The 26,549-nt window shown below is 37.1% G+C and overlaps 1 protein-coding gene across 1 annotated transcript in view; it reads right to left on the bottom strand.

The window, feature by feature from the left end:
• The window catches only part of LOC146002369 (bleomycin hydrolase-like), a 33,974-nt gene that overhangs the window by 6,503 nt on the left and 922 nt on the right, over positions 1 to 26,549 (bottom strand). Inside the window, exons 2-7 of the mRNA XM_083140095.1 lie at positions 25,071 to 25,228; positions 15,992 to 16,144; positions 11,511 to 11,603; positions 8,971 to 9,108; positions 7,412 to 7,660; positions 4,768 to 4,994 (exon numbers count right to left, since the gene is read on the bottom strand). Of these exons, the coding sequence (XP_082996221.1) occupies positions 4,768 to 4,994; positions 7,412 to 7,660; positions 8,971 to 9,108; positions 11,511 to 11,603; positions 15,992 to 16,144; positions 25,071 to 25,228 (1,018 nt within the window). The remainder of the gene's footprint in view (positions 1 to 4,767; positions 4,995 to 7,411; positions 7,661 to 8,970; positions 9,109 to 11,510; positions 11,604 to 15,991; positions 16,145 to 25,070; positions 25,229 to 26,549) is intronic.

Genomic DNA, 26,549 nt, shown 5'->3' with positions numbered 1-26,549 from the left:
CCGCCGAAATAGAAAAACAGGAACAAGTTAATGTTTAGTAATAGATCACGTAAACGGCTCCAGCATGGTATAAAAATGCCAAACGTCTGTGCTAAGAGACAGGTGGTTTGTGAACATCTATCTGTGATTGACTGTAACTAACACACTGTAATCGTGGTGCCCAGTGACTTTGTAAATATATGTATGTGTACTCAAAAATCTCAAGTGCGATCTTTATTTATTCGAAGTTAGCTATTAAGCTTTCACCGGACCAACGACACATTTTTCGGAAGATTGTATTCTCCACCCCCTCCTCTCAGGGGATACAACACTACTAGTGGATGCTGATTCACGAGAAAAATGGTATTTGCAGAGGAACCCCAATTTTACAATTTCATACATTCAATCTTGGTGGTTCCTACATGGCAAAATGTTACACAAGTTTCCTTAATTTTTGCACATTTTAAGTTTTTTTAGCTTGGTTCCCTGAAAAAGTTAAAAATCAACACTCTACTGTATTCCCATTGCCAAACCAACAACAAACATTGACTGGACAACAATGATGTATAAAGAAGGAAATTGCAGCACTGCTAAGTGAAAAGAGTGTACAAGATAACACTTAATTTCTATGGCTGTGCCAATGCCAATCTATCAGTATCGAAAGGTATTGGTTCGAATTTATATACTGGCACCAGCCAATAATATTCCGGTATTTTAGTCTTTTACGGACTCCGCAAAAATGCCATTCAGCATTATCACGGAAAATATGCAAAACTTTTATTTACACTGCACTGGTATTGTGGTGAAACAGGGTGGATACTCTAGGACCATGATAAAATTCAAGTATAATTCCCAGTTTTCAAGGTGAACTTTCCAAAAATTCAAGGGTACAAGCACATGTTTTCTCTATTTCAACCTACGTATTACCACCTCTCTCACACACACACACACACACACACACACACACACACATATATTAACTATACAAAGGGTCTGTGTGATTCCAATGTATCCAAAAGTTATAATTTAATTAAACGGTAGATATAATTCAAATATTTAATTTAAGGTGCAGAGTTTGCATTTGTCCTTTTGCATACTTGGACTAGAAATATATATATACAAACAAGTCACAAAATGTTACGGGATGTAGTAATCTATGAAAAATTGTTAATTATATAAGAATTTCAAACTCAAATTTACCTAATCAGTTCCAAGATATCTTTATCTTGCAATAATCGTTCGTGTCTCAGGTAGATCCTTCCGCAAGGGACATAATAAGGTAAACGGATTGAGAGAATTCGGTTTCATTTTCCATGCAGCTTTATTTTCCTTCCTCAGCAAAAATAAAGCTAAACTGTAAAACTTGCCTCAGGGCATTTATAAATATGCATAAATCCAATGCGATTTGGATTAATAAAAGTTGCAATTTTTCACGTCTGTGGAGAAAAATTCATGCAGAATTCACGTATAATTCCCAGAGCCAATAATTCATGCAGGATTCTCGGATTTAAGGAATACCCTGTGATTAGCCACCCTGAGAAATATGTATATTTTATTTATATACCAGGTATTTTAATATTTTGATGTAATCCTTGAATATTTTGAAGCTACAGGGTGGTGCACGAACAGTTGACACATTTAATCTTTGAACAGCACCTTTATTGTAGAAGGGAAATGAATAACACCTGATACACAGGTAACTTGGTCCTTGTAAAATACACTGAACTACGTCACATGTTCAATGTGTCCTCCTTGGCGGCGTACAACCTCTTCCAGGCGAGTAGACATGTTCCTGACAACTTTCCTGCACAGATCTTCATGAAATTCACCACACAACTGCACAATATGGGCACGCATGTCCATAAGAGTGTGAGGCCATAAAGGGAACAGTCTCTTTTACAAATAGCCCCACAGAAAAGAATCGCAAGGATTTAAATCTGAGCTTAAGGGTGGCCAAAGGAATTCATCATGATGGCGCTGTGGGTACCTGTGGGACATACACGACCACCGAATATTCCCCGCAGATAATCCAGTACATTGTTTGCGGTATGAGGTGTGGCTCAGTCTTGCATAAACCACTGGGTGTTCATTGGCAGATTAGTGACAAGAAGATGAGGCACAAATTCATTATCCAACATAGCCTTATCCCACAGCGCCATCATGATGGATTCCTTTGGTCACCCTTAAGTGACAGCCTGTTTGTCCTTGCTCACTCGGCACCTGAACACACCCATATTTGATCGCTTGCTTACTGGTGACGAAAAGTGGGTCCTCTATGACACTCCCAAGCATACCAAACATTGGTTGTCGCCACATGACCCTGTTCCTCACGCCTCAAGACCACCTCTGCACCCACGAAAGGTTATGCTCTCTGTATGGTGGAATTGTCGGCAAGTGGTGCATTGCAGCAGAAGGAGCTGGCATTGGTGAATCCCAAGGGTGTGCTGTTCCTGCATGAGAATGCCAAGCCACATGTGGCAAAGAGGACCCAGGAGCCCCTTCAGCAACTTGGCTGGGAGACATTGTGCCATCCATCATATTCACCGGACCTTGCACCAACAGATTACCACCTGTTCCATTTCCTCGACAACCACCTCTGTGGGAGATCCTTCACAAATGAGGGAGACCTGCGGAATGCACTCACGGATTTCTTTGCATCCAAGCCCGCCGAGTTTTATCACCATGGTATTGTGCAGCTGCAGGAACGTTGGCAAAATGTGTTGGATGATGGAGATTACTTCGAAACCTAAAGGTACGTACCGTCCACTGTATTGCTCTTTGTTTATCACTGCTCTAGAACGCCAAGAACTTTTTTGGTTACCTTGTAGCAAATTTCCAACGGAAAGTTCTGCCATCACTGTAGGATTAGGCAACACACAAAGTTATGCAAGTAGTACGTATTTCAAAACATAGGTGTCCCATTTTCATTGCCGGTGACTATACGTAATAAGCATTTTTCAGGAATTTTTTGAACCTAGTTCAGGATTTTTCGAGCCTACCTTAAGATTTTTCGGACTTATTTTAGGATTTTTAGGACTTATTTTAGAATTTTATTAACCTATTTTAGGCTTTTTCGAACCAATTTTAAGATTTTAAGAGGCTATTATAGGAACCTAAAAGAACACTTTTTAGAATCTAAAAATCCAATATCCCTCACTGGTCTATGGAAAGCCTGTAAAGAGGAATGGGATGGAATTCCTATGCATGTTCTCCAACAAGGTTTGTTGCAATGGAAATTGCGATGTCGGGCGATAGTCCATAATGCTGGTGGCCCCATAGAACACAACCGGTGGTGGCACAGCTTTCATAGGGTAAGATTACTTTACATATCGGTCTGACATAACCCAATCAACTTCTGTATTATTGAAAAAAGACCTAAAAATGGCACAAAATGACAAAAATAATTTTCGCTTTGAAAATGAAAGCTTCATTTTTTTTTCTACGGATGGGATCGATTAATCAGTAGTCTATCAGTATCGGCCGGTATAGGCATATCGGTGTATCGGTAAAATTACCCATTATTTTACCGATCCGATATATCAATAAATATCTGATAAATTAGTGGAAAATTCTGCCATTTTGTTGAAATTTTTATGGATAATCTCCGTGCTCTACTTTCTAAATAAGTAAATGTCTAAATATGCAACTTCTTTTGCACTGCAGTTACCATGAAACAATTTATTAAGGAGGTCAATGAACCTCTCAGGTTCTTCAAGGACCATTTCTAATTTTATATCGGATCGGTAGAATATCGGTTATCGGTATCGGTAGGGGCATGCATATTTCGTTTTTGACGAAAAAACGAAATGTGAAAAAACACATTGTAGTGTTAATTTTTCATGTTTTTGAAAGGTGTGAGATGCATTTTGTGACCATGTTTTGTCACGAAATAATGCGAAATGAACTGCAAAAAGCGAAATTAAGTCTTAAACACGAAATTTACCGTTTATATACTGACGCGACACTTTCTGAAGTCTGAAGTATCCTGTGAGTTATGCAATTCACGGAAAATTGATTAATTCTGCTGTAAATATTTGAGAAGCAAAAATAAACCCCTATACACAGGAATAAACTTAATACTCTGGTAACTTCATAAATGTGCTATTAAAAGGGATAAGTTTATTTTGTGTAATAAGTGCAGTTTTTAAATCAAACTTAGGATTATATTCACAATTTTCAAACCAAAATGTCATTTTATATAGCACTTTTCATGTGATTATTCACCGCTATAACACCGAAATTTCATTTTATTTACCTTTCTTGAACCCGAAATCTACTGTTTTTGTACCGAAATTTTACTTTTTTAATTACCAAAAATATGTGCCTCTAGGTATCGGTAAATTTTATATCGGTATTTTATCGTTATTGGCCAAAATTTCATATCGGCCCATCCCTAATTTTTTCATAAATTACAAGTGTGTAGTTGAATAAACGGGACTACAATGAAGAAATACAATCACTGCTGTATTTTCTTATGCTTCATCTTATGAATATCACATTGCTGAATGAAGTGACACCACTTTATAAACCTTAAAAAATAGTACCTGTATTAATTACACCTCGTATTATATTGTCATTACTTGCACAACAGTAAATAAACATGTAAACATAATTTAATATTTCATGGTCACACCATATGTATTTATCTAGTATTATTAAGTGGAAGGACTTGTAGATCTTGGCAGCGGAGGGGAGCCATGACTACACAAAGTTTGAAAACTCCTGTCCTAACTCAATACAGATTTTCCAACATAACCACTCAAGACAACAGCAGGAAACAATACTCACATTTTCAGGTCCTCTATCCCTTCTTTCACCGCCAGTCGTTTGCTGACATCACATCCAAACCATACAGGTTCATTATCCTTAATTGATTTGGCACCTAATTCCATCAACAGTTCAACTTGCTGATTGTTGTAAACGATTGGTCGCCCTCCAACAACATTTCCCAAACAGTCTATAGTGTATGATTTTCCAAATTGATTTGTTGAGCGAGGATCTGTTACTAGGCATACCTGTAATTTTAAAACAAGTCAGATTTTTCCACATGCACATGTAAAGTAAAAAAAAAAGTAAACTGTTCCCTTGTGCATTGAACCATAGCATGAAGGTGTATAGGGTGTGTGGAGTGGGCCCCCAAATTTTCTTGATCACAGCCAAAGGTGATGCGATCAGCACCATGCTCCTGGCAGCCTTTAACCCACCCAAGAGTTTCCTCCAGGTGCCCACTTTATAAGATGCTGGATGGGCACCGGAGCAGCTTAAACAAGTGTAAAAATTTCTGGTACTCTCCCACTGGGGATGGATCGAACGGTAGTCAGATAGTCTTAACAACTGGGCTACTGCAGATTATCATGCGTACGTGCAAAAACAAACGTACACCTTTACCCAATCTATATATATAAAAATGGATGTATGGGTGTGTATATTTGTTTGTTCTGGCATAACTCTCGGAACGCCTGGAGCAATTTCAACCAAACTTGGTACACGTATCACTTGCAATCTGGAAATAATATTTTGGGGTAAGACACCCCCTGGCACCCCTAGGGGTGGAGTGGAAAGGGGTGACATGTAAAAATAATTGAGAACCACCGATATTAAATTCCGCACAAACTGACATCCGTGACTATGCAATCCGCACAACGATAGTGTTTCTCGGGTTGTCTAATATTCAGGCTGTGTTGCGGGTTGTCTAATATTCAGGCTGTGTTGCGAATAGAATCCATAGTTTTCGTGACACTCCCAATGCGGTTCAACTCGTTCATCACCTATCGGCATGGGGGGTGAGAGGGGATGAAAAATAAAAAGCCACAAATGACCTAGATTAGTGTCGAATCCATAGTTTTTGGAGTCACTAAGCTAATTCATAACATTCACGATCACATTTAAAATTAGTTACATTTTACAGTATAGTTAGAATTCATTATTTTCCTGTCTAATACAAGATTGGGATAAATAAATGCCCGGGGAAACCCCGGGTAGTCAGCTAGTTCAATATAAAGGTAGGCATGGGAATAAGTAATCATTAACCTTTTGTGTACGGATGTCATTCTGCATATTAAATGCAATTACAATTTCTCAGAGTGAGTTGGTGCAGAATGACCTACATAAGAAAAAGGACCTAGATATTTGCATAAAAACTAACAGATATCATAAAATAGTAGTTTGTCAAAAAACACACGGTTTCTGATTGGGCAACAGTAATCAGAACCTATTAAGAAAGTATTCAAATTTTACACCCCAATATATCAATATCATGCAAATGATATTGATATCAAAGCCATTTGGCAAGAAAAATTTAGCTTTCTTATTACTTCTATGTCCTCCTCCGTAGCCGAGCGGGTTAAGGCGTTCACTCGTCTTGAGATCGTTCGCTGCGGGACGGCGTAGGTTCGAATCTGGCTTTGGTCGGAATTTATTCGGCCTACGTATAGGGCCGGTGGCAACCCACCATCGTGAGAAAATTGGGGAGCTCCGAGTGAGTGAGCGTAATCCGGTCACGGAGACCTACTATAACGGCTGGGGATACGTCGGGCTGACCCCCCGACTATTCCAATACTGGTTGAAGATCTCTACGCTTAGAGGTGACGAAGGAAAGCGTGGGAGGGAGACCGGCAGTCGGTAGGTATGCCTAGGCCCTTCATGGGCTGTTGCGCAACGGATTATTATTATTACTTCTATAAAAGGAAATTACATACATTTTTCTTTATGACAATTAGAAATTAAACTTTGTTATCTTCCTACGTGTGGTTTATCTTATCAATTTCAAATAAAATTCTAAATTCTGTAAAAAAGATCAAGATATTAACTCATTTCCACCACAGTAAAACATTCAGAAACAATAAAGAAAAATGTTAGAAAAATACTCGTAAGTCCAGAGCCATCTATTGTTCACCATAGCAAACCATATCCCAACATAGTAGCGATTTTTTTAAAACCTTATTTTATTTCAAATTATTCAATAATAAGTTAAAATCAGACAATATTGTAAAAACTATTCAAATTTGTTAATATAAAACTTTGTAGAAATTATGTCAACTTGTATTCGATTCTGGAAAGAAAAAATATCAATAAAGAATGAGGTAAAAATTATCATAAGCACTACTGAAAAATAAGATGGCTGAAGCCTGAAATCGAAAAATTGTAAGTAGTTTCTTATTTCTTTATCCCAGGTTGCGTTTGTGTTTTACCGAAGCAATGTGGCATGTAATATTAGTATATTATGCCTAGAGTGCTTGAAAAACGTCATACCAAGGTATTCATCACAAAAACAAGTAAAAGTGTGGATTCATATTGTCATGGCATTTATGGTAATTGTTTTTATAGTAAACAGAAGTGTTAAAATCATAATGCAGATGTGTCAGGATGAGATTATTTTTCATTGATAACATTTCCTCTTTAATAAATATGAAATTATATACATCTAGAATACCTTGTCGTCCATGTTATAGGTAGGCTTCACATGTTTATGATAGAAGTCATGTGGGGAGACTGGTCCTACAGACTTGTATTCCTTGCTCTTTGTGTAGTACTCCCACTTGAATGTTTTAGGTGGAGTACCTATGCATATGCTGACAATCCTGTATATGGTTGACATTTGAGAGCGAATCTCCGTTTGCAATCTTTCGTCATCAGCTCCCTGCTCTACAAGCTCCCTTAGAACTTTGCAATATTCACGAAGCTACAAAGAAGTAAAAGAAAACAAAGTTAAAATTTCGAAATGACAAATTATTTTAAAAAATACACTGCCTTAATACTCTATGTGATAAAAAGTATCCGGACACACTGTGAAATGTGTTTTTATCATAGAGGGCACCACAGTACTGCCATCTACCGCATGGATCACATGGTCAGCGATCTTAGTAGTCTGCAGACAGTGTGAGACCAGACTATGGAACGGTCTGAAGAACTCACGGACTTTCAACGTAGTCAGGTGTTTGGGTGCCACTTGCAGAAGAGTCTGTGCACGAGATTTCCACCCTCTTAAACATCCCTATGTCAACAGTTTCCGATATTATAGTGAAGTGGAAACGTGAAGGGTCGTGCAAGACCTGCCCCATACTCATCACCTCCCCCACACTCCTGATCCCCACAGCGGCAGGCGAGTTCACCCTTCACCCTAAGGGCACCTGCCACTCATCCAACCTAATTTACACCCTCATCTGCCAAATCTGCGGCAACTTCTACATAGGCGAAACCTCCACCCCCTTGAACCTAAGGATTAATAATCACCGTTCCTCCACCCAAAACTCCGATTTCACTGTTGCCATCCACACCAACAGCCATAACACCACCTTCAATAACTGCTTCCGTGTTGCCATCATCCATCTTTTACCACCCCCCCCCCCCCCCCCCGCTCTGACACATCTTTCCGCAGGCGCTGGGAAAGGGCCTACATAACAGGCACGCACGCCACTATACCCCCCCGACTCAACCTAACCAACCAGAAACCCTTTCCTCTCCTCCCAACATTTTACCCACCCACCTTACAGTAAACACTGGTGAAAGTACTTCTCGTCATCTATCAACTGTTTCTGGCAACACTGATCGTAGAGACGCTACGGTCAGTATTCTGTGCCTCTTCTCTTCGTAACGCCGATCTTTCTTCTTCAACTTGAAAATGCGACATAGATCGCGAAATATAGAATAATTTCTCTTCGTGTGGTAAGTGTTTACTGTCTCCTTCATCATTAGTGTGTGTGTGTGTATATATATATATACACACATGTGTGTATGTATATATATATATATACACACACACACACAGTGGAATCCCAAATCTACATTCCCAGATTTTACATTTTCCCGCACTATACATTCAAATCATGATGGTCACAACATAGTAAAATGTTATAAAATTTTCCTCGATTTTATCTTTTTCCCCATTTCATATTTCTTTCACGTTGATCTCCTCAAAAACATAAAATCGAGGTTTCACTGTATGAATTATATTTTAAATATTGCATTATAAAAATATATCCATATCCTTACTTTGGATCTGAGAAGGGTATTCATTCTTGCACTTTTCTCGCAACTTGCAGTATCAGGAAAAAGCTTCTTTGGCACAAGTCCATGTTTGTTAATAACATTCACTACCATATCCCACTGTCCACCATCTCCCAACGGATCCTACAAGAAAATTAACCATATTTATCATAGGAAAATATTAACCAAACAATTATCATAAATAAATCAGAAAAAACAAAAACAAACTATTTTATATTACTAAACGATTACTTTAAAAGCACAAAAAGTAACTTCAACATTGATTAATTATGACAAGACAATATTTATTAAAAAATTCTAGGGCTGAGCCGATAACACTTTGAACCAATGCTGATGCAGACACTTGCAGTGAATCTCGATACCGATGCATTACTGCGTAGGTAATCTACTGTAATTGTATGCATGACTTAAAAAGATTATTGCTTTACAATATTGAAGAATGACATCAGAATAATAAATTACATTTTCTCTCGCAATTTATTTTTCACACAAACTGGTGCAAAATCAAAAGGAACTTCAAATTTAGCGTAACTTCTAGTCAATTAGATTTCACAAAAGTGTCACACAGCATATTTGCGGACCTGTGAAAGACCAAAATGCCAAAAATGTATTGGCCAATATTGGTAATTAAATTCCAACCTATACTTTCCGATGCCGATTCGGCATAGCCCTAAAAAATTCAAACTATTGAATAACATATGGAACACATTATTTTTTTTAAATAAAAGGTACAGCTCGATTTATCAATTTTTTTATGCAAAAAAAATTAGGATAACTATTTGCTCTATATCACCAATCTGATATTCAGCAACACTAAGGGAGAATTCACACTTAAGTGACACGTGTCACTTCGAAATGAGCCAATCGGCAGCAATGTTTCACACCGTAGCGGCATTCTAGGCAGCAAAAATCCTGCGTTCAACTATAGAAATCCTTAAACGGCACATGCTGCCTGATGCTTAAGTGTGAATTCTCCGTAAGACTTCACTTCTACACAAAGACTTGCATCAGACTCCACCATACACAATTAATGTCCAGCTTGGAGGAAGGTGAGAGAAGGATTTTTCTTCACTGACATTTTGGGATTTTGCTATTGAGGTGATGATATGATTTATATATTAAGGCAACAACAGCAAGCAATGTTACTTTACAATTGCCCTTGACTGCAAAGGTGTCTGTCAATAGTTCATGAACTGTGTGTGCCCATAACACATCTTATCAAACCAGTGTTATTTCATTTTTTAAAGAAAAATAATTCACACAAGGAAATGGATGGATGGTGCATGATACCAATCACCACCATGCGACAGCATTTAACACATCAAATCTCCAAAAATTATTAACAATATTTAAGTCCATTTTTTTCTGTCCATTAATACACATTATTTTATGACATACTAGAACAACAAAACAATACGATTATTTTTAGTACTTTTTATAAATGCTTTCTAAAAAAGTTTATTTTTCGCAAGAAAAAGGTCTGCTCTGCAGTGTTATAGATATATGGATCATAACAGTTGGGCTGAAAAGTTCGTAGGTTGACTCATAGATGGCGTTACTAGAATTAAATCCATGTGATTTTTACTTAGTACTAACCTTCAAAAGATACGTGTATAAATTTCACAGCTGCCGGATAATTACTTCGTGAGATATAGCATTGTGAGTGAAGCAGCTTTTGTTATTGTGAAAAAATGAATAAAAAAGAATTTCGTATGTTAATAAAGCATTGCTTTTAGGCGAAAAAAAATACTGTTGAAGCCAAGGCTTGGCTTGATAAACATTATTCGGACTCTGCACCAGGAAAATCAACCGTTGAGAAGTGGTTTGCTAAATTTAAACGAGGCGAAATGAGCATCGAAGACGATGCACGCAGTGGACGCCCAAAAGAGGCTGTTACCGATGAAAACATCAAAAAGTCCACAAAATAATTTTAAATGATCGTAAAGTGAAGTTGATCGAGATAGCTGAGATTATTACATAGCGTTGTTGGAGCGTTTAAAGGATGAAATCACGAAAAAACGGCCCCATTTGAAGAAGAAAAAAGTGCTGTTTCATCAAGACAATGCACCGTGTCACAAATCAATGAAAACGATGGCAAAATTATATGAATTAGACTACGAATTGCTTCCCCATCCACCATATTCTCCAGATTTGGCCCACAGTGACTTTTTCCTGTTTGCAGACCTTAAAAGAATGCTCGCTGGAAAGAAATTTAGCACTGATGAAGAGGTAATCACCGAAACTGAGACCTATTTTGAGGCTAAAGAGAAATCGTACTATAAAAATGGCATCGAAAAATTGTATGACCGCTATAATCGTTGTATCGCCCTCGAAGGCAACTATATTGAATAATAAAATCGAATTTTGTCAAAAAATTTTTTTTTACTATGTTAGCCTACGAACTTTTCAGCCCAACTGTTAAAGTCAATGAAATGTTTTGCTGTCCAAGTCTTAACAGGACACAAACTAATAAACCAAAAGTTATTTTTTTACATATATTCTACAGGAATGCATAGAAAAACTACCTGCAGTAGAAAAGATACCAATCTGCCTTCAACAGCTTCTCCTCTGCGAGCAGTTTTTATTGCATTATGTAAGAAGAAGTTGCTGCGCTCTATCTGCAAGAGAGAAGAACAAAAGATTCATTTTAAATATATGTGATATTACCAATATACAAACAACACATGTACAGTTTATCAGTCACTTAACATTTACATTGACGCAATATCCTGATGGAGCAGAGTTGAAACAAGTAATTATGACAGATTCCTTTTTGTTGTAAAAGATTGTGCGTAGGATGGTAGGGTGTTTGATTACAATGAACAGAAATTAAGCATAGGACGGAAGGTTTTTTGTTTCAAGGAACGGATATGCATATTTAGTTTAGAGTGTTGAGCAATGCTCCTAGGAATAGTGAAACCAAAACAACCAGAACAATGCATTCGGCATTCCTTCGTGTCGAACCAGGAGGCTGTTGCCATTGATGGACATGTAGTGGTATGATTTTTTAACTCCAATTACAGTCTGGTGGGTGCCATGGCGTGAATGATGGAAAAGTACATGAACAGTCCAGCTTCAGATGCAGAAGTGTGAACCATGTGACGATAAGACTTCCTCGGTTGACTACATTTCCACAACGTGAAACAACAATCAAAAGATGTGACATGTGAATAAAAACACATTATGTGCAAGTAAGATAGATAAGATAGCTAAAAATGCGAATGTACGGAAAATTACAAGCAACTTTACTCAACTTGGTTATTGGATGTGATTCCTACCAACATACCCCCCCTCCTCCCCCATGTCTCTCTAAGATATAAGGAAGAACTGAAAAAGAAAACAGTGTAAGAAGAAAATATTATTTTTGGAAGTGTAAAGACCACGTCTGACGTGTAAAGGCTGATTGTTGGATACGAGGACAGGGTCGCTACTCTAGAACCATGATAAAATTCAAGTATAATTCCCAGTTTTCAAGGTGAATTTTACAAAAATTCAAGGTTACAAGCAGATGTTCTCTATATTTCAACCTTACATATTAACACCTCTCAACACCCACCCACACAAATGTATTACCAATATAAATGGTCTGTGTGATTCAAATTTATCCAACAATTCTAATTCAATTTAATTAAATGGTATATTTAAAAGTTTAATTTGAGGCCCTTAGTTTACATTTGCCATACCCAGACTCGAAATACATCTACAAACACAAGTCACAAATGTTATCGGATACTCTAATGTGCGAAAAATTGTTAATTGTGTAAGAATTTCAAACTCAAATCTACCTAGTCATCTTCAAGGTATCTTGCAATAATCATCTGTCTGTCAGATTACTCTACAGAGGACACTAACAAAGTAAACGGATCAAGAGAATTCTGTTTTATTTTTTGCACAGCATAAATATTAAATATAAAATATATATAAATATAAAAATTAAAACTAAACTGTCAAAAACTCGCCTCATTTATAAATATGTATAAATTCAATAGGATTTGGATTAATAAAAGTTGCAATTTTTCACGTCTATGGAGAATTCACACAGAATTCCCGGAATTCACGGTGAGTAGCCACCCTGGAGGATTATTTTAAATATAAGGGTTAAAAAAATATTGTTTATTTCCTGCTTTGTCAAGTTTATTGATTATTTACGGTTTATTACCTAACTTACGAGTGACTGGTCTTTCCGGTACTGTAAACCCAGAGCTCGTAAGCCAAATCAGATCACTTGGTTCAATGAAACAGTAAAACAGTTATGACTAAATTCGAAAACCTAACTACGTAAAAAAACAACAACACAAAAACGATTGCATAATAAACAGAAGATACAATATTTATACTATATTTATACCCAATGTTGCAAGTGCGCCTATCTCAATGCGGCTTATGACTACACTACACAGATTACCACCTGGTGGGAGGGCCAAGAACTTCAGTCATGTATTATACTGCCATCTGGATAGTGAATGCTGAGGAAGAGGGATGGAGACGAATGGATAGAAAGAAAGCAGAGAGAGATTGCTGTGATTGACATTTACCTCATCAGTATTCCATACTCGTGATTGGGTCGACATGGCAGTCAATCCAATGTGACCCATATTTATCTATATACCATTAGGGGAGGCAAGAAAAACATTTGGTACCAGTTTCATAGATCGGAGACACATTAAAATCGGATATTTTGTGTTTCGCATGGTTCGTACTTAGCAATTGTGTATTGCGGAACATAGTTCAAGGTGTCACTATGCTTTACACGAAAACAAACACTTTTTCTACTAAAATAACGCATTTTTCTAAGTGCTACCAAAAGCACGTAATGGTGCGAAATCGCTTCTTTTGTTTTTGAATATCAGTGTTTTCAACCTTCTTCACCGAAAAATACCTACTATCGTGTTCGTCCCGTCTGCAAATTGAACATTATACACGGGTAGCTGACGGATAGCCCCACGAACCATTCCGATAAGGTTAAGTTACGTTTGGTTAGGTTAGGTTAGGCAAGCATAGTTTAAAAAAAGGGGTTGGAAACACTGACATGATTTCCCAGTCAAATAGATACCACGATGAAAGAAAATACCTCGACTAACGTTGGAAACCTTACAGAAACTCATTTCCGTAAGTAGTTTCTTCTGTAAAAATTAAGAAATGTGTCTGTTGAAACTGTTACCCATTTTTCTGGAAAATATGCAATGTCTCCCTTTTGGAGAACTGGTTCGGTAAAATGGGGTACTCCTATAAAACAATGTAAATTTGAGGTCTAATGCCAAATTTTGTTACATGAACTTCTTTGAAAGAACACAATAAAATTATAAGACAGGAATTATTTTTGTTTCTTTAAACATCTACACTAACATATAATCTCTTATACTCAATTAAAACACTTAGTAAACAACAAAACATCACAGATTTGTCTAAGAATTAAAACATAGCCTAGTAGGTACAACATGTTTCAGACAGATTTGCTGACTTATCCCTGAATTGATTTCTAAGTCAGTAGGACTGCGAGATACAGAGGATAATCTACGAACAATAAATCCAAACTTTATTTAAAAGTTAAAGTTTATTTTAACTGACTCATACTTACAAGCTCTCAAGTCAATTTGTATAGAAAATTCATTATGAAGTTGCATAGTATACTAATTATGGCTGAGGCGATACCAACATATCGGTATAAGCTGATACCAGTGGTATCGGTATTTGAAAGTATTGGTAGGATTTTATTACTGATACCGGTCAATACTTTTCCAATATTTTGATTGTTTGCGGAGTCTAAATATATCACGTGACATTTTCGAGGAGTCTAATTATTCTGGAAGTTACATAAAATTCAAAGTTTCCATTGATTTTGTGGCAATATGTGAAAAAAGTTGTATTTTGTGATTACAAAAACAGGTATTTTAATATTGTGATGCAATTTTTGAATATTTTAACCATAGCTTACCCTCCTCTAACTTTTGGACTTTTCAACAGCAAATATTTTTATAACAGTTGAAAATAAATTTTATTGTTCCCTAGGGTTTTCCCAATATTTCTGCATTACTTCTGTTCACAAACATAAATGTAATGTATACAGGAGGCAAAACTCACTCGGTGCATCATTTGAGACACTCATGCAAGTCAGTGTACAATTCGTTGGTAGCGATAGTAATTTCTGCAATTGTTATAATTAATATACAAGTGCACCTATACCCTGTCCCAGCTAACTGTAGAGCAGGGCCCTGCATATTGGCAGTGGAGGAGGGTGAAAATGCAGCGTTGCCAACCGTACACTCCTGACTACATGTACGGACATATGGTCCAAACCTTAGTCCGTGCGCTAAATGCACTGCTTGTCAAAATTTGCTCTTGGAGTTTTATCCCTAATATTTCCCTAAGAAATTCTTAAACCAATCGTACGGACCTGGAGACAAAAATACGGTCCGTTTGCCATGTGCATTCAGTATTATCCTTTTCAAAATTTGCAACGCTGTATAGCGAAGGAGGAAATCGGGAAACTCCCGTCACCCATTACACAATCCTGTTTCTCTCGCTGTTCATTGGTGGAGCCATCTCATGTCACTACTTGCGCAGAGACTTCTTCTCGTTCGCCTGGTCTACAGTTAGCTGGTACGTAATTTATATAAACAAAAAAGCATTGATGAAGAATTAATATGCTGTTGTGAGTTTTAGTGAATGATAAATATGTGTGTGATACTATTGCAATAATTGGTTATTATTTTTTTATTACTGGTGGTAATTTTTGTACAAATTAATAATTAATAAATAACTGCACTTATATACACAACAAAAAAGCAATGATTCAATAACAAAATGCTTTCTTGAATTTTAGTGATAAAAAAAAGTGTGGACCTGTGAGGCCCCAGATAAGAAAGTTTCCCAGATGGCAGGGATAAGCTAGGATTAAAGGAATATTCTGGTTATTTGAATCTTATAACTGGAGTGGAATGGAATACTTGCCCACTAATATTTAGCAATATTTTGAACAACTTTTAATTTATTAATATATTCCTACCTTATCCCAGAAAAATATAAAAGCCTGACTAAACTCAAACTCTTCCAAATTGTTTTCCTTCATGAAAGGAAGGCGGATGGCATTCAAGCAGGCAAAAATCCAACATCTCCCTGTATTCTTCTGGTCAGAAACAGGCTTGCCTTCAGTATCAATCTAAAAGAAATTAAATAAATTAATATACATTAAAGTTTCTGAAGGGGGCATTATAACAGCATAGCATCTACTTCAAGAGTTATGTAATCCTGCTGGCGTACTCTTTCATAAACAGTGCACTCACTCAGCATTAAAATGTTGAGTAAATGAATAATAACAACACAAAAGGAACATTGTTTGACGTGTGAATTCACTATTCGTCAAATTACTGCCATTATTATGATAACATGGATAAATGAAAACATTTTTTACTAATGTCCTTATTTGTAGCAAATGAGAAAGAAACCTTTGTATGATATTCTACTATGCAAACAAATCACTTTAAGCATGCAAAAAAAAAAGTGTTTCTTTTTTAATGGATGATTCCCTGTAAGGGTAGTGGTTCGGACTCCATTTTAACACTGTTCCAATTAGCTTATCTGAGCATAAAGTGGAAAACGTTCATGTGTTTGTGCCTTTATGTCACATTCAAATGCGGATATCACAAAATATTAAAAGAAATGTTAATATCAAGATACTAGATGTTCCGGGTTAATAAAGAGCCTTAATATTGGCAATATGAATGCACGAAGTACTTAAGTGAATACAATGTATATACCAGGGATGGCCACAAAATACAGATAACGGATTTCAAATTATCCGATATCCATTTTGGATGTAACGGATAATCTGTATATCTGGATAGTACAGATCTGATGACAGTTAAATGCAGACATGTGGATAGCCCGTAAATGGATAAATAATAAAACTGTCTGAATAATGCACACATTCGGATATACGAACATTTCGGATAATTCGAATCTCTGGCCGTCCCTAGTATATACCCTGCTTAATACTTCATAAAACCAGTTAGCTCAAACAAGGGAGTCTTTACTTTAGCCTGTGGAGCACAAAACTACTTATAAATGTGACTTTCATTCAGGGCCTTTTTCTTATAAGGAATGGCATACCTAGTGCTTTGAAACTCATACTGTTGCCTTGTTATCAAGGGGTCCCTGGTTCAAGTTCAAATTTGCCTATCTGAGCATTAATTGATTGATTGAATTGCTTTATTTTACTTCGCTTCTTGTGCCACTTTTGGCTAATTTGCAAAGATGAGGATGAGTAATGATATGATGAAACTGATGAATGGACACTCACAAACATCCATGCCCAGGTCAGGATTCGAACACGGGATCTTCACATCGTAAAATTTATTGAAAACTAAAATTACATGGGAACAAAACTAAGAAAATGTATTACGTAAATCACTTCCAACTTCTACTCATTTGATATTGTACATGTGATACACACTTTTCTACTGCACTCTAGGCATTTTGGATTGTTACATTTGATACACTGGTATGAATTTCTTCTGTCTTTTGAGGATGGAAACTTGGAACAGGGTCTTCCTCTTCTCGAGCTTGTCCCTGGGAACTTCATCACTTCCGGTAGCAGCATTTTCTTCTTACGATATCACTTGCTATATCAATGGCCTGATATTGCTGGGGAGATTGGGAATACTGAGCTGTCTTTTGAGATGTGGCTCCAACAGAGAGTAAGCCAAGCTTTTAATAAAATTTATTCTTTTCATATCTGGATTTTGACGATAGCACAAGTAAAGTATGAAACTGTTGACACAGCTTATGTTCACAAGGGAGTGAAGTACAACTAATGGCCATCTCTTAGTTCTCCTGTGGATGAGTACAGAACACACTTCTAGTCCAGAAGGTCAAAACCACTTTTTGTCTTGTTATAATAGCAGACGATTTCTGGCTTCTTCTAACAGATAAAAATATATAAAAGACTTACGTGAGTGAGTAGAAATGGTTCAAAACGACGTTTCGGAAGTCTGTACTACTTCCTTCATCAGGTAAATAAAGTAAAAAACTTTAGGTGCCAAACATGGCACAGCATTGTCAAATCGTAAGTTGAGCATTCAGGTTGAGGATAAAAAAGGTAAAAAAACTTACTGTGACAGCATAAAAACTCTGATGGAAACCTTCACTGGTTAAAAAAGTTAAAAACAAAAACCACACAACTAAAACAAATAAAAATCGATGACCTATTATAGCCCCCTAGTGACTCCCGTCAGTGTTGGGTAGAACACACGGAATGGGAGCACTCCTGTGCTGAGTTGAAGGGGAAAATTTCCCCCTCCAACGTTCCCCTCTACGATCGTTTACGTCACCATTCCAAGGTGAACTCCCTCTCTTCTTCGACGGCCCTCACAACCTCGGGAGTGACATGAAAACCCATTTTAGTGTTGGTATTTACCACTTTATCCCACTTTTTAAGAAAAGCGATCCACCCTTCCTCCAGATTACCATCCCAAAAATAATACTCCTGCCTTTTATATTTTCCCTGGTAAAGCTGATTCTTTCATCTTGTTTTCCTAATTCAACAAAAGCTGTGTCCAATGCGTTGCTATCCCCTATAATGAGGATGTCGTCGACGTATGATGGCAGATATTGATAGTGAGTAAAATGCACCATTGTAAAATGTTTGGCTTCTTCTTATCGGGATCCGTTTCAATAGTGCATAGACAATATAAGTACGACTACTCTATTCTCCTTGGGAACAACAGACAAGAGCGTTATCGGAATATTGTTTGCAAATCCATAGAGAGCTGACCATACTGGTCTGGTTTTATCAGACTTGAACTCTGGTGGTATAATTGTTTTTCTTCATAGTACCGAGAAATGTTAGAGATCATCTTCTTAATTCTTCTACCTGCTCCAGGGATGAAAACCAGTTATCTGCAGTAACATTCCGGTTTGATTCTTCAATGGGTTTGCATACGCACAGCACTGACTGAGTTGGTTTCAAAAGTTTATTTTCTTCGTCAGAAAATCCATCGCCATCACTGTCCTTGCCAGTGTACAGTTTTGAAAAGCATTGAAAAGATATGAACTGCGCGAGTCAGCCATGCACTGAATCTTGATGCCGTATTTTGCTGGTTTTTCTGCATATACATGCGAAACCCGCACCTTCCTCTGAAGGCAACGAGCATTTCATCCACAGTCACATTTTCAGAAAGGCTGGCTGTACATCCCTTGCGAGTTATGTATAAAGGAGTCGAATATTTGGGAGATTGGCAGCAGCACGGTCAGTTTTTTATCTCGTCACGAGTTGTGGAATCATCAAATGGTAGGCAGTTAATCAATATTTCGAAATGCTTCACGAACATAGTTGCTCTAAATATGGGTCTTCCTGTCAAGTTCTTTGCAAAAAGTGAGAGCATATTCTCGTGACCAGATTTGAAAATTGATGTGTACATTAGTAAACCGATCAAGGCATATATATCGACTGAGTCTGTATTTTGGTAGTTTGACGGATTTGTTGCGAGTTTGTGTTTGGTTCTGGCAGACTGGAGTTTCACATTTGTGTACAACACAATGTCGTCGACCATTTTCATATCGAACAAACACTCCCAAATTTCTCTTGTGTTTGGGTTTACCCATTTGAAAGGCCTTTTCGGATTATGTTATGGCTTGGAGTACTCCCATTTCTCGGTGCCTCCTGTTTTGGCCATTGGAAATCTTACTTGTTCTTTTTCCCAATGAAAAACTGGGGCGTTGCATCATATTCACCATGCGAATTGTCCACAGCGATTTCTTGTTCACCTTCCAAAATATCGTCATGGTCATCATCATCATTACTGTCTTCCTGTTCTTCATCCCACATTACAAAGTTGGGATCTTCATCCGAGTCATCAATTTACTCTTCAAAATCAAAATCGCTCTCCAACATCCACTCCCAAAATTTTCTTCTCAAAATCTGTATCATTGGAATGTAGCATCTGATTCCATGAAGGTCGTGATGATTTTGATGATTTTGATGATTTACCAGTTGTTAATTGTATAAGAATTTCAAACTAAAATTTACCTAATCATGTTCAAGATATGTTATCTTGCAATAATATTACATCTGTCAGATAGATTGTTCTGCAAAGGACACTAACAAAGTAAACGGATTGAGAGAATTACGTTTCATTTTCCAGGCAGCTTTCTCTTCCTTCCTCGATAAAAATATACACTGTGAAAACTGGCTTCAGGGTAATTATAAACATGTATAAATTCAATGGGATTGGGTTTATTAAAAGTTGTAATTTTTCAAGTCTACGTGGAAAAATTCAAGCAGAATTCGCACAGAATTCCCGAAGCCAAGTAGCCACCCTAATTTAGATAGCATGACCTACCTCAATTATGTTACTTCCAAGAAACATCCTTGTACTACTTATACAAATGCACATAGCAGAAATCAATTTACCCATAATGAAGTTTACAAATAAAGTAACAGATCACTTCTGGGTTATAACCAGGGTGGATACAAATCATAATTGCTACTTTTTTAAAGTCTTTTCGGATGGGTTTTTTTTTTATTTCAATCTTCTTCTCAATACTTTTTTTATTTTTTATTTAAAAACATGCTTAAATGGTTTTTGGCATCACATATAAATGTGTTCTTTTTATAGAGAGGCTTTTTCTGGCAAACAACCTTGTAAAATATTTGAATAGTTTGAATAAAGCAAATAAAAAATTATTTGTAAATATACATTTTTATTTTTCTGATACCGTATGTATATATGAACCTACAATGGAAATGTTTGTTGAGTATGTTAATGAAACTATAATAATATCAGTAATTTTCATTCCAGTGAAAATAAAACATTCTGTATGTACTCTCTAATTGTAACTTAAAATTTATTTTTTATAGTCTTTGTAGCTGAATTTTGGTAATTTTTTTTAAGGATCGTTCAGAAAATATCAGCTGCCATGTTTATTTGCAGTTGAATAATGGCGACACTATTTATGGTTTATCCTACACAAAATATTCGATATTTTTGCCTATTACAATTATTGAATTTTAAATTAAGAGAAATTTAAGTGTCTTTACACCACTAAATGATTACGAGATTAATGTACTTTCACCAAAAATGATTCTGATGTATACAAAATCCTTATGTACATTATTCTGTAAATTATTTCTTGAAAGTGATTTAAACCAGTGATTTTTTTTTTAATCTGATTTTAATCAATCCAACTTGGTCATAAGAGACCCATAGACTTTCAATGGTATCATTGCAACCCAGAAGTGATTGTGACTACAATTTATCCAGTTTTATCAAATACAAGCCCAGCTACAGTTCCACCTGGGTGGGAAGTGCTATGGAGACTGCCTTTATGGCAGGGACCCTCTGTTGATGAGTTTAACAGCATAAGAACTCGCAGTCAAACAGGCCCATCACGTTTGGAAGAGGCGACAATGTTAAAATTCCGCCTACACAAATTGGCCAGTAGGGAAACAGGATTTTATCAAAATAACCGTTCTGCGCTGTGATTGCACACCGGTGTAGGTGAGATTGTAATACACAACACGGGATGGTCAAGTAATCTGGAAAATTCAAATCTCCAGACTTCTGCAATTCAAAGATATAGTTTTCCAATAAGAACAACATGATTTTACAATTAAATAAAATGAAAACTATTTCAGATACAACCAAACTTTTTTATATTATCTTATAAACTAAAGGCTAAAAGATTAAAAATCAGCAACTTACGTGTGTGAGTATGAGATTTTTCGTACTACGTTTCGGAGGTTACACTACCTCCTTCTTCAGGTCGAAACGATGTTTTTCAGACACCTGACATGGTGCCTCGTCGTGAAAGTGATGGTTGAGGATTTAGGTTAAAATGTTGCAGGAAGGACACTTTCTAAAAAAGAATGTAAATTACACATCTAAAACCGCGCAATACTATAAAAACCAAAGAACGTCCAAGGCTAACGTCGGCGAACTGCCGACCAGTGCTCGGGGTAGGCGAATGCACGGTGTCAGCCCATACCTGGAGAAAGAAAACTTCTCCTCCTCAATCCTTCCAAACTGGGGCTCGGGAGTCACCAATCCAAGGTGAAATCGACTTCCACCTCGGCGGCTTTCCTAACCTCAGGAGTAACACGGAAGCCCATCTCGTCCCTATTCACTGCGGCTTTATCCCATTTTTTAAAGAAATTAACCCAGCCGTCTTCTAAATTCCCATCGTCCCTATTAAGTTTGTTCCAATTTTTCGCGCATATATAGGCAGCTTCATATACATTTCTGTCCAATTTATTGTTAACCTCCCTAATAACTTCCCTTTTAGCAATCTTATGTCGGTTAACCAATATGTGTTCAGATAATCCAGTTTTGGGTATACCCTCCTTTACATCCTTATCATGCTCTCCCCACCTAATTTGCATACTTCTCCCGGTCTGTCCCACATATTCCTTTCCGCAATCACACACTATCCTGTACACTCCCTTCTGCTCTTCAGGGTTATTGCGCCTATCCCCCCTCCCTTTCTTATAAGACGTAAAGTGTTTTTCAATACTCCGGGGTGCTCTTACCCCACATTTTATCCCGTAACCCCTCACGGACTTTTCAATTTTCTCGGAAATACCCTTAAAATACGGAATCCCGACAAAATATGTGTTCTTTTCACCGTTTCCTACCTCAGTTTTTTTCTCCTCTTTGTCATTTTTCGATGTTTCTTGTTTAACAATCTTTTTTGCTTTCCTAGCTACTTTTTCCAGGTCGCGGATAGTATACCCATTCTTTACCCCCACCTTCCTTATCCATTCTCCTTCTTTCTCTTTCTCTTTTTCGTCATTGCACACTCCAGAAGATATGGCCAACGGAAAGATACACTTTCTTGACTTGTGCCTTACTAAAACAGGACAACGGATCGTAACCGGGGTCTTTCATAAACCATTGGCTGGAGAGCTGTACCTCCATAAGAGATCCCAACATTCGAATAGGACTAAATTAAATGTTTTTCTTAACTTTTTCATTCGCGCCGAAAGACTGTGCAATGACGAAAAAGAGAAAGAGAAAGAAGGAGAATGGATAAGGAAGGTGGGGGTAAAGAATGGGTATACTATCCGCGACCTGGAAAAAGTAGCTAGGAAAGCAAAAAAGATTGTTAAACAAGAAACATCGAAAAATGACAAAGAGGAGAAAAAAACTGAGGTAGGAAACGGTGAAAAGAACACATATTTTGTCGGGATTCCGTATTTTAAGGGTATTTCCGAGAAAATTGAAAAGTCCGTGAGGGGTTACGGGATAAAATGTGGGGTAAGAGCACCCCGGAGTATTGAAAAACACTTTACGTCTTATAAGAAAGGGAGGGGGGATAGGCGCAATAACCCTGAAGAGCAGAAGGGAGTGTACAGGATAGTGTGTGATTGCGGAAAGGAATATGTGGGACAGACCGGGAGAAGTATGCAAATTAGGTGGGGAGAGCATGATAAGGATGTAAAGGAGGGTATACCCAAAACTGGATTATCTGAACACATATTGGTTAACCGACATAAGATTGCTAAAAGGGAAGTTATTAGGGAGGTTAACAATAAATTGGACAGAAATGTATATGAAGCTGCCTATATATGCGCGAAAAATTGGAACAAACTTAATAGGGACGATGGGAATTTAGAAGACGGCTGGGTTAATTTCTTTAAAAAATGGGATAAAGCCGCAGTGAATAGGGACGAGATGGGCTTCCGTGTTACTCCTGAGGTTAGGAAAGCCGCCGAGGTGGAAGTCGATTTCACCTTGGATTGGTGACTCCCGAGCCCCAGTTTGGAAGGATTGAGGAGGAGAAGTTTTCTTTCTCCAGGTATGGGCTGACACCGTGCATTCGCCTACCCCGAGCACTGGTCGGCAGTTCGCCGACGTTAGCCTTGGACGTTCTTTGGTTTTTATAGTATTGCGCGGTTTTAGATGTGTAATTTACATTCTTTTTTAGAAAGTGTCCTTCCTGCAACATTTTAACCTAAATCCTCAACCATCACTTTCACGACGAGGCACCATGTCAGGTGTCTGAAAAACATCGTTTCGACCTGAAGAAGGAGGTAGTGTAACCTCCGAAACGTAGTACGAAAAATCTCATACTCACACACGTAAGTTGCTGATTTTTAATCTTTTAGCCTTTAGTTTATATTTAATTGTGAGTAATTCGCACATTATCAGTATGTTATATTATCTTGAAGCATAGTTTATTACATCCACCTCGACTTCATGCACACGAGTGAATTCGATGACTTTGTGCAATAACTTGGGTCTAATGTCACGAATGCAGCGTTCGATGTTCAATCTTAATGCATCAAGGGTTCGTGGTCTGTTTGCATAGACTATAGATTTCAAATAACCCCACAAAAAGCAATCTAAAAGAGTTACATATGTTAACATCAGTCGGTACCGCTCACCAGTCACTGTAACTGCCTCTCCTACCTTGTTTTGGGAAAAAATGGTCCGATCATGCCACCATACCATAAACCACACCATACAGTGACCTTTTGCGGATGCAAGGGGTTCTCGTGAATCTTTTGTGGATTGTTTTCACACCAAAAACAACAATTTTGTTTGTTAACATATCCACTTAACCAGAAATGAGCTTCATCTGAAAAGATATTTTTTGTCCAAAATTATAATCCGTTTCAAGTTCAATAGAACGTCTATTTTCATAAAATTTTTGGACAATAACCAAACGTTCTTGAAGCATGTATTTAGCTATGATGAATTGTCACAGTATACTAAACACAAATGACAACTAGTGAGTTATAACATTGGAAACATAGTTGAAGTTCATTTCAAAATCATATCATTCTTATAAGACGTAAGCGAGTTACTAAGATATATCCGCGAAACTAACTTGTAAATGTTCTATTAATTTGTTATGTAACCTAACAGTAAAGCATCGAGTTCCCAAGTGGATGGTGGCAGAGGCCCCCGAAATTAGTAGAACATTTACAACTAAGTTTCACAGATATATCTTTAGTAACTTGCTTACATCTTATATTATCAACCGCGTTGTTTATTTCCCTTAACATGAACATATCATTCTTATTGGAAAACCCTTTACAATTTTATCAAAATTTGGCTAACTATGAAATCTACCAAATATTTTACCTTGTGAGTAAAGAAGTGCTGGGTTTGATTGAAGCGCTCTCGAGACACGGATGCCTCCATGGGGTCCATTCGAGAGCAAACATTCTGTGCAAACTGGTTTTTTGGATCGGCATAGAACTCTCTCCGGAACTCTTCGAGTAATTCATCATTAAGAGGTGCTAAAAATACAATAAAATTTTCTCAATATTTTATATTTCCTGCAGGGTACTCTTTGTCACTCAACCACATTTTGTCTGTCTGTACGAACAATGACAATATTTCATAAGGTTTTGCACTGTAAATTAGATTCATCACATCAAACATTAATAGTCTGAGACAAATAAACCAAATCAATAATTTGTTATGCCCAAGGTCTGATTGCTTAATTCCAAACTAATCACAATATACATGATTTTCTCATCAGCTTAATCAGAAGTTACTCAAGCCGTGCTTTCCAGAACTCTCCAGCATGCAGCACACTTGTGAACCAAAAATGATGTCAAATTCGGTGAACTCCAGAAAGCTTCATACTGAAACAAATCAAGACTAGACTCAGAAAGCCCACACATATTCACATTTATTAGGAAAAAGTCCCGGATAGTGACAGGTTAAAGCAACACATAGAGAGTAGTTTTTGTTATTCCTTTTTTCGCTTAACCCTTTCGAGGCGGATGACGAAATATTTGTCATCCATGGAAATTCCCCAAGGACGGGGCTAATTTTAAGCAAAATGTAACATGTTGGAAAATGTTTTCTTAAAAAAGTTGTAATAACATGATAAGGAACGACTTGAGATGACTGGACCTCTCAGATTTTCTTCATATTTGGCATACTCACTAATTGAGGCCTCCTAATCACAAATCTGAAGTTAAAATTTGTCGGAAACGTCTAGAAATTGCAAAATAAGTGAAAATAAAGCGTTAGTTTTCGGAATGGAAACTGTCGACTTTCGCGAATTTTTTTGTTTCACAACCAAATATATACTATATTCCTGATACTACCACGACACCAAATTTTAACTATGTTTGCATAACCTAACCACGTGCCAATGGTTTGTGGGGCTAGCGTCAATGGTTTGCAATTATATCCAATTTCTAGATCCTGATACTAACACGACACCAAATTTTGGTAAAAGTTTACTATCCGTCGGACAGATTTCTTCATTTGGTACTACTTTACTATACCAGAGACACCTATCAATGATTTATTTTGCAATTTTTTACATTACTAATGTACTATTCTGCATTGCGGAACATTTCTTTAGGTGAAATAATGAATTTCTAACGAAAATAATGTATATTTCTTACATTAACGAGTACTTACTGTTGTTCCTTATTTCCCACAAACCATCCACGGGTAGCCCCAAAAACCATTGACGTTAGCCCAAAAATTCACGATAGCCGCACGAACCATCACGGGGACGAGGTATGCCTACTAGGTTAGGTTAGACCTGTTAGGTTAGGTTCCATTAGCACTCATTTCGTTCAATTTAGCATATAC

Source organism: Lepisma saccharinum, chromosome 18 (assembly GCF_977018435.1).
Source record: "Lepisma saccharinum chromosome 18, izLepSacc3.1, whole genome shotgun sequence".
Classification (NCBI taxonomy): Eukaryota; Metazoa; Arthropoda; class Insecta; order Zygentoma; family Lepismatidae; genus Lepisma; species Lepisma saccharinum.
The sequence above is the reverse complement of the archived record's forward strand: the minus strand, read 5'-3'. Positions and strand labels throughout refer to the sequence as shown.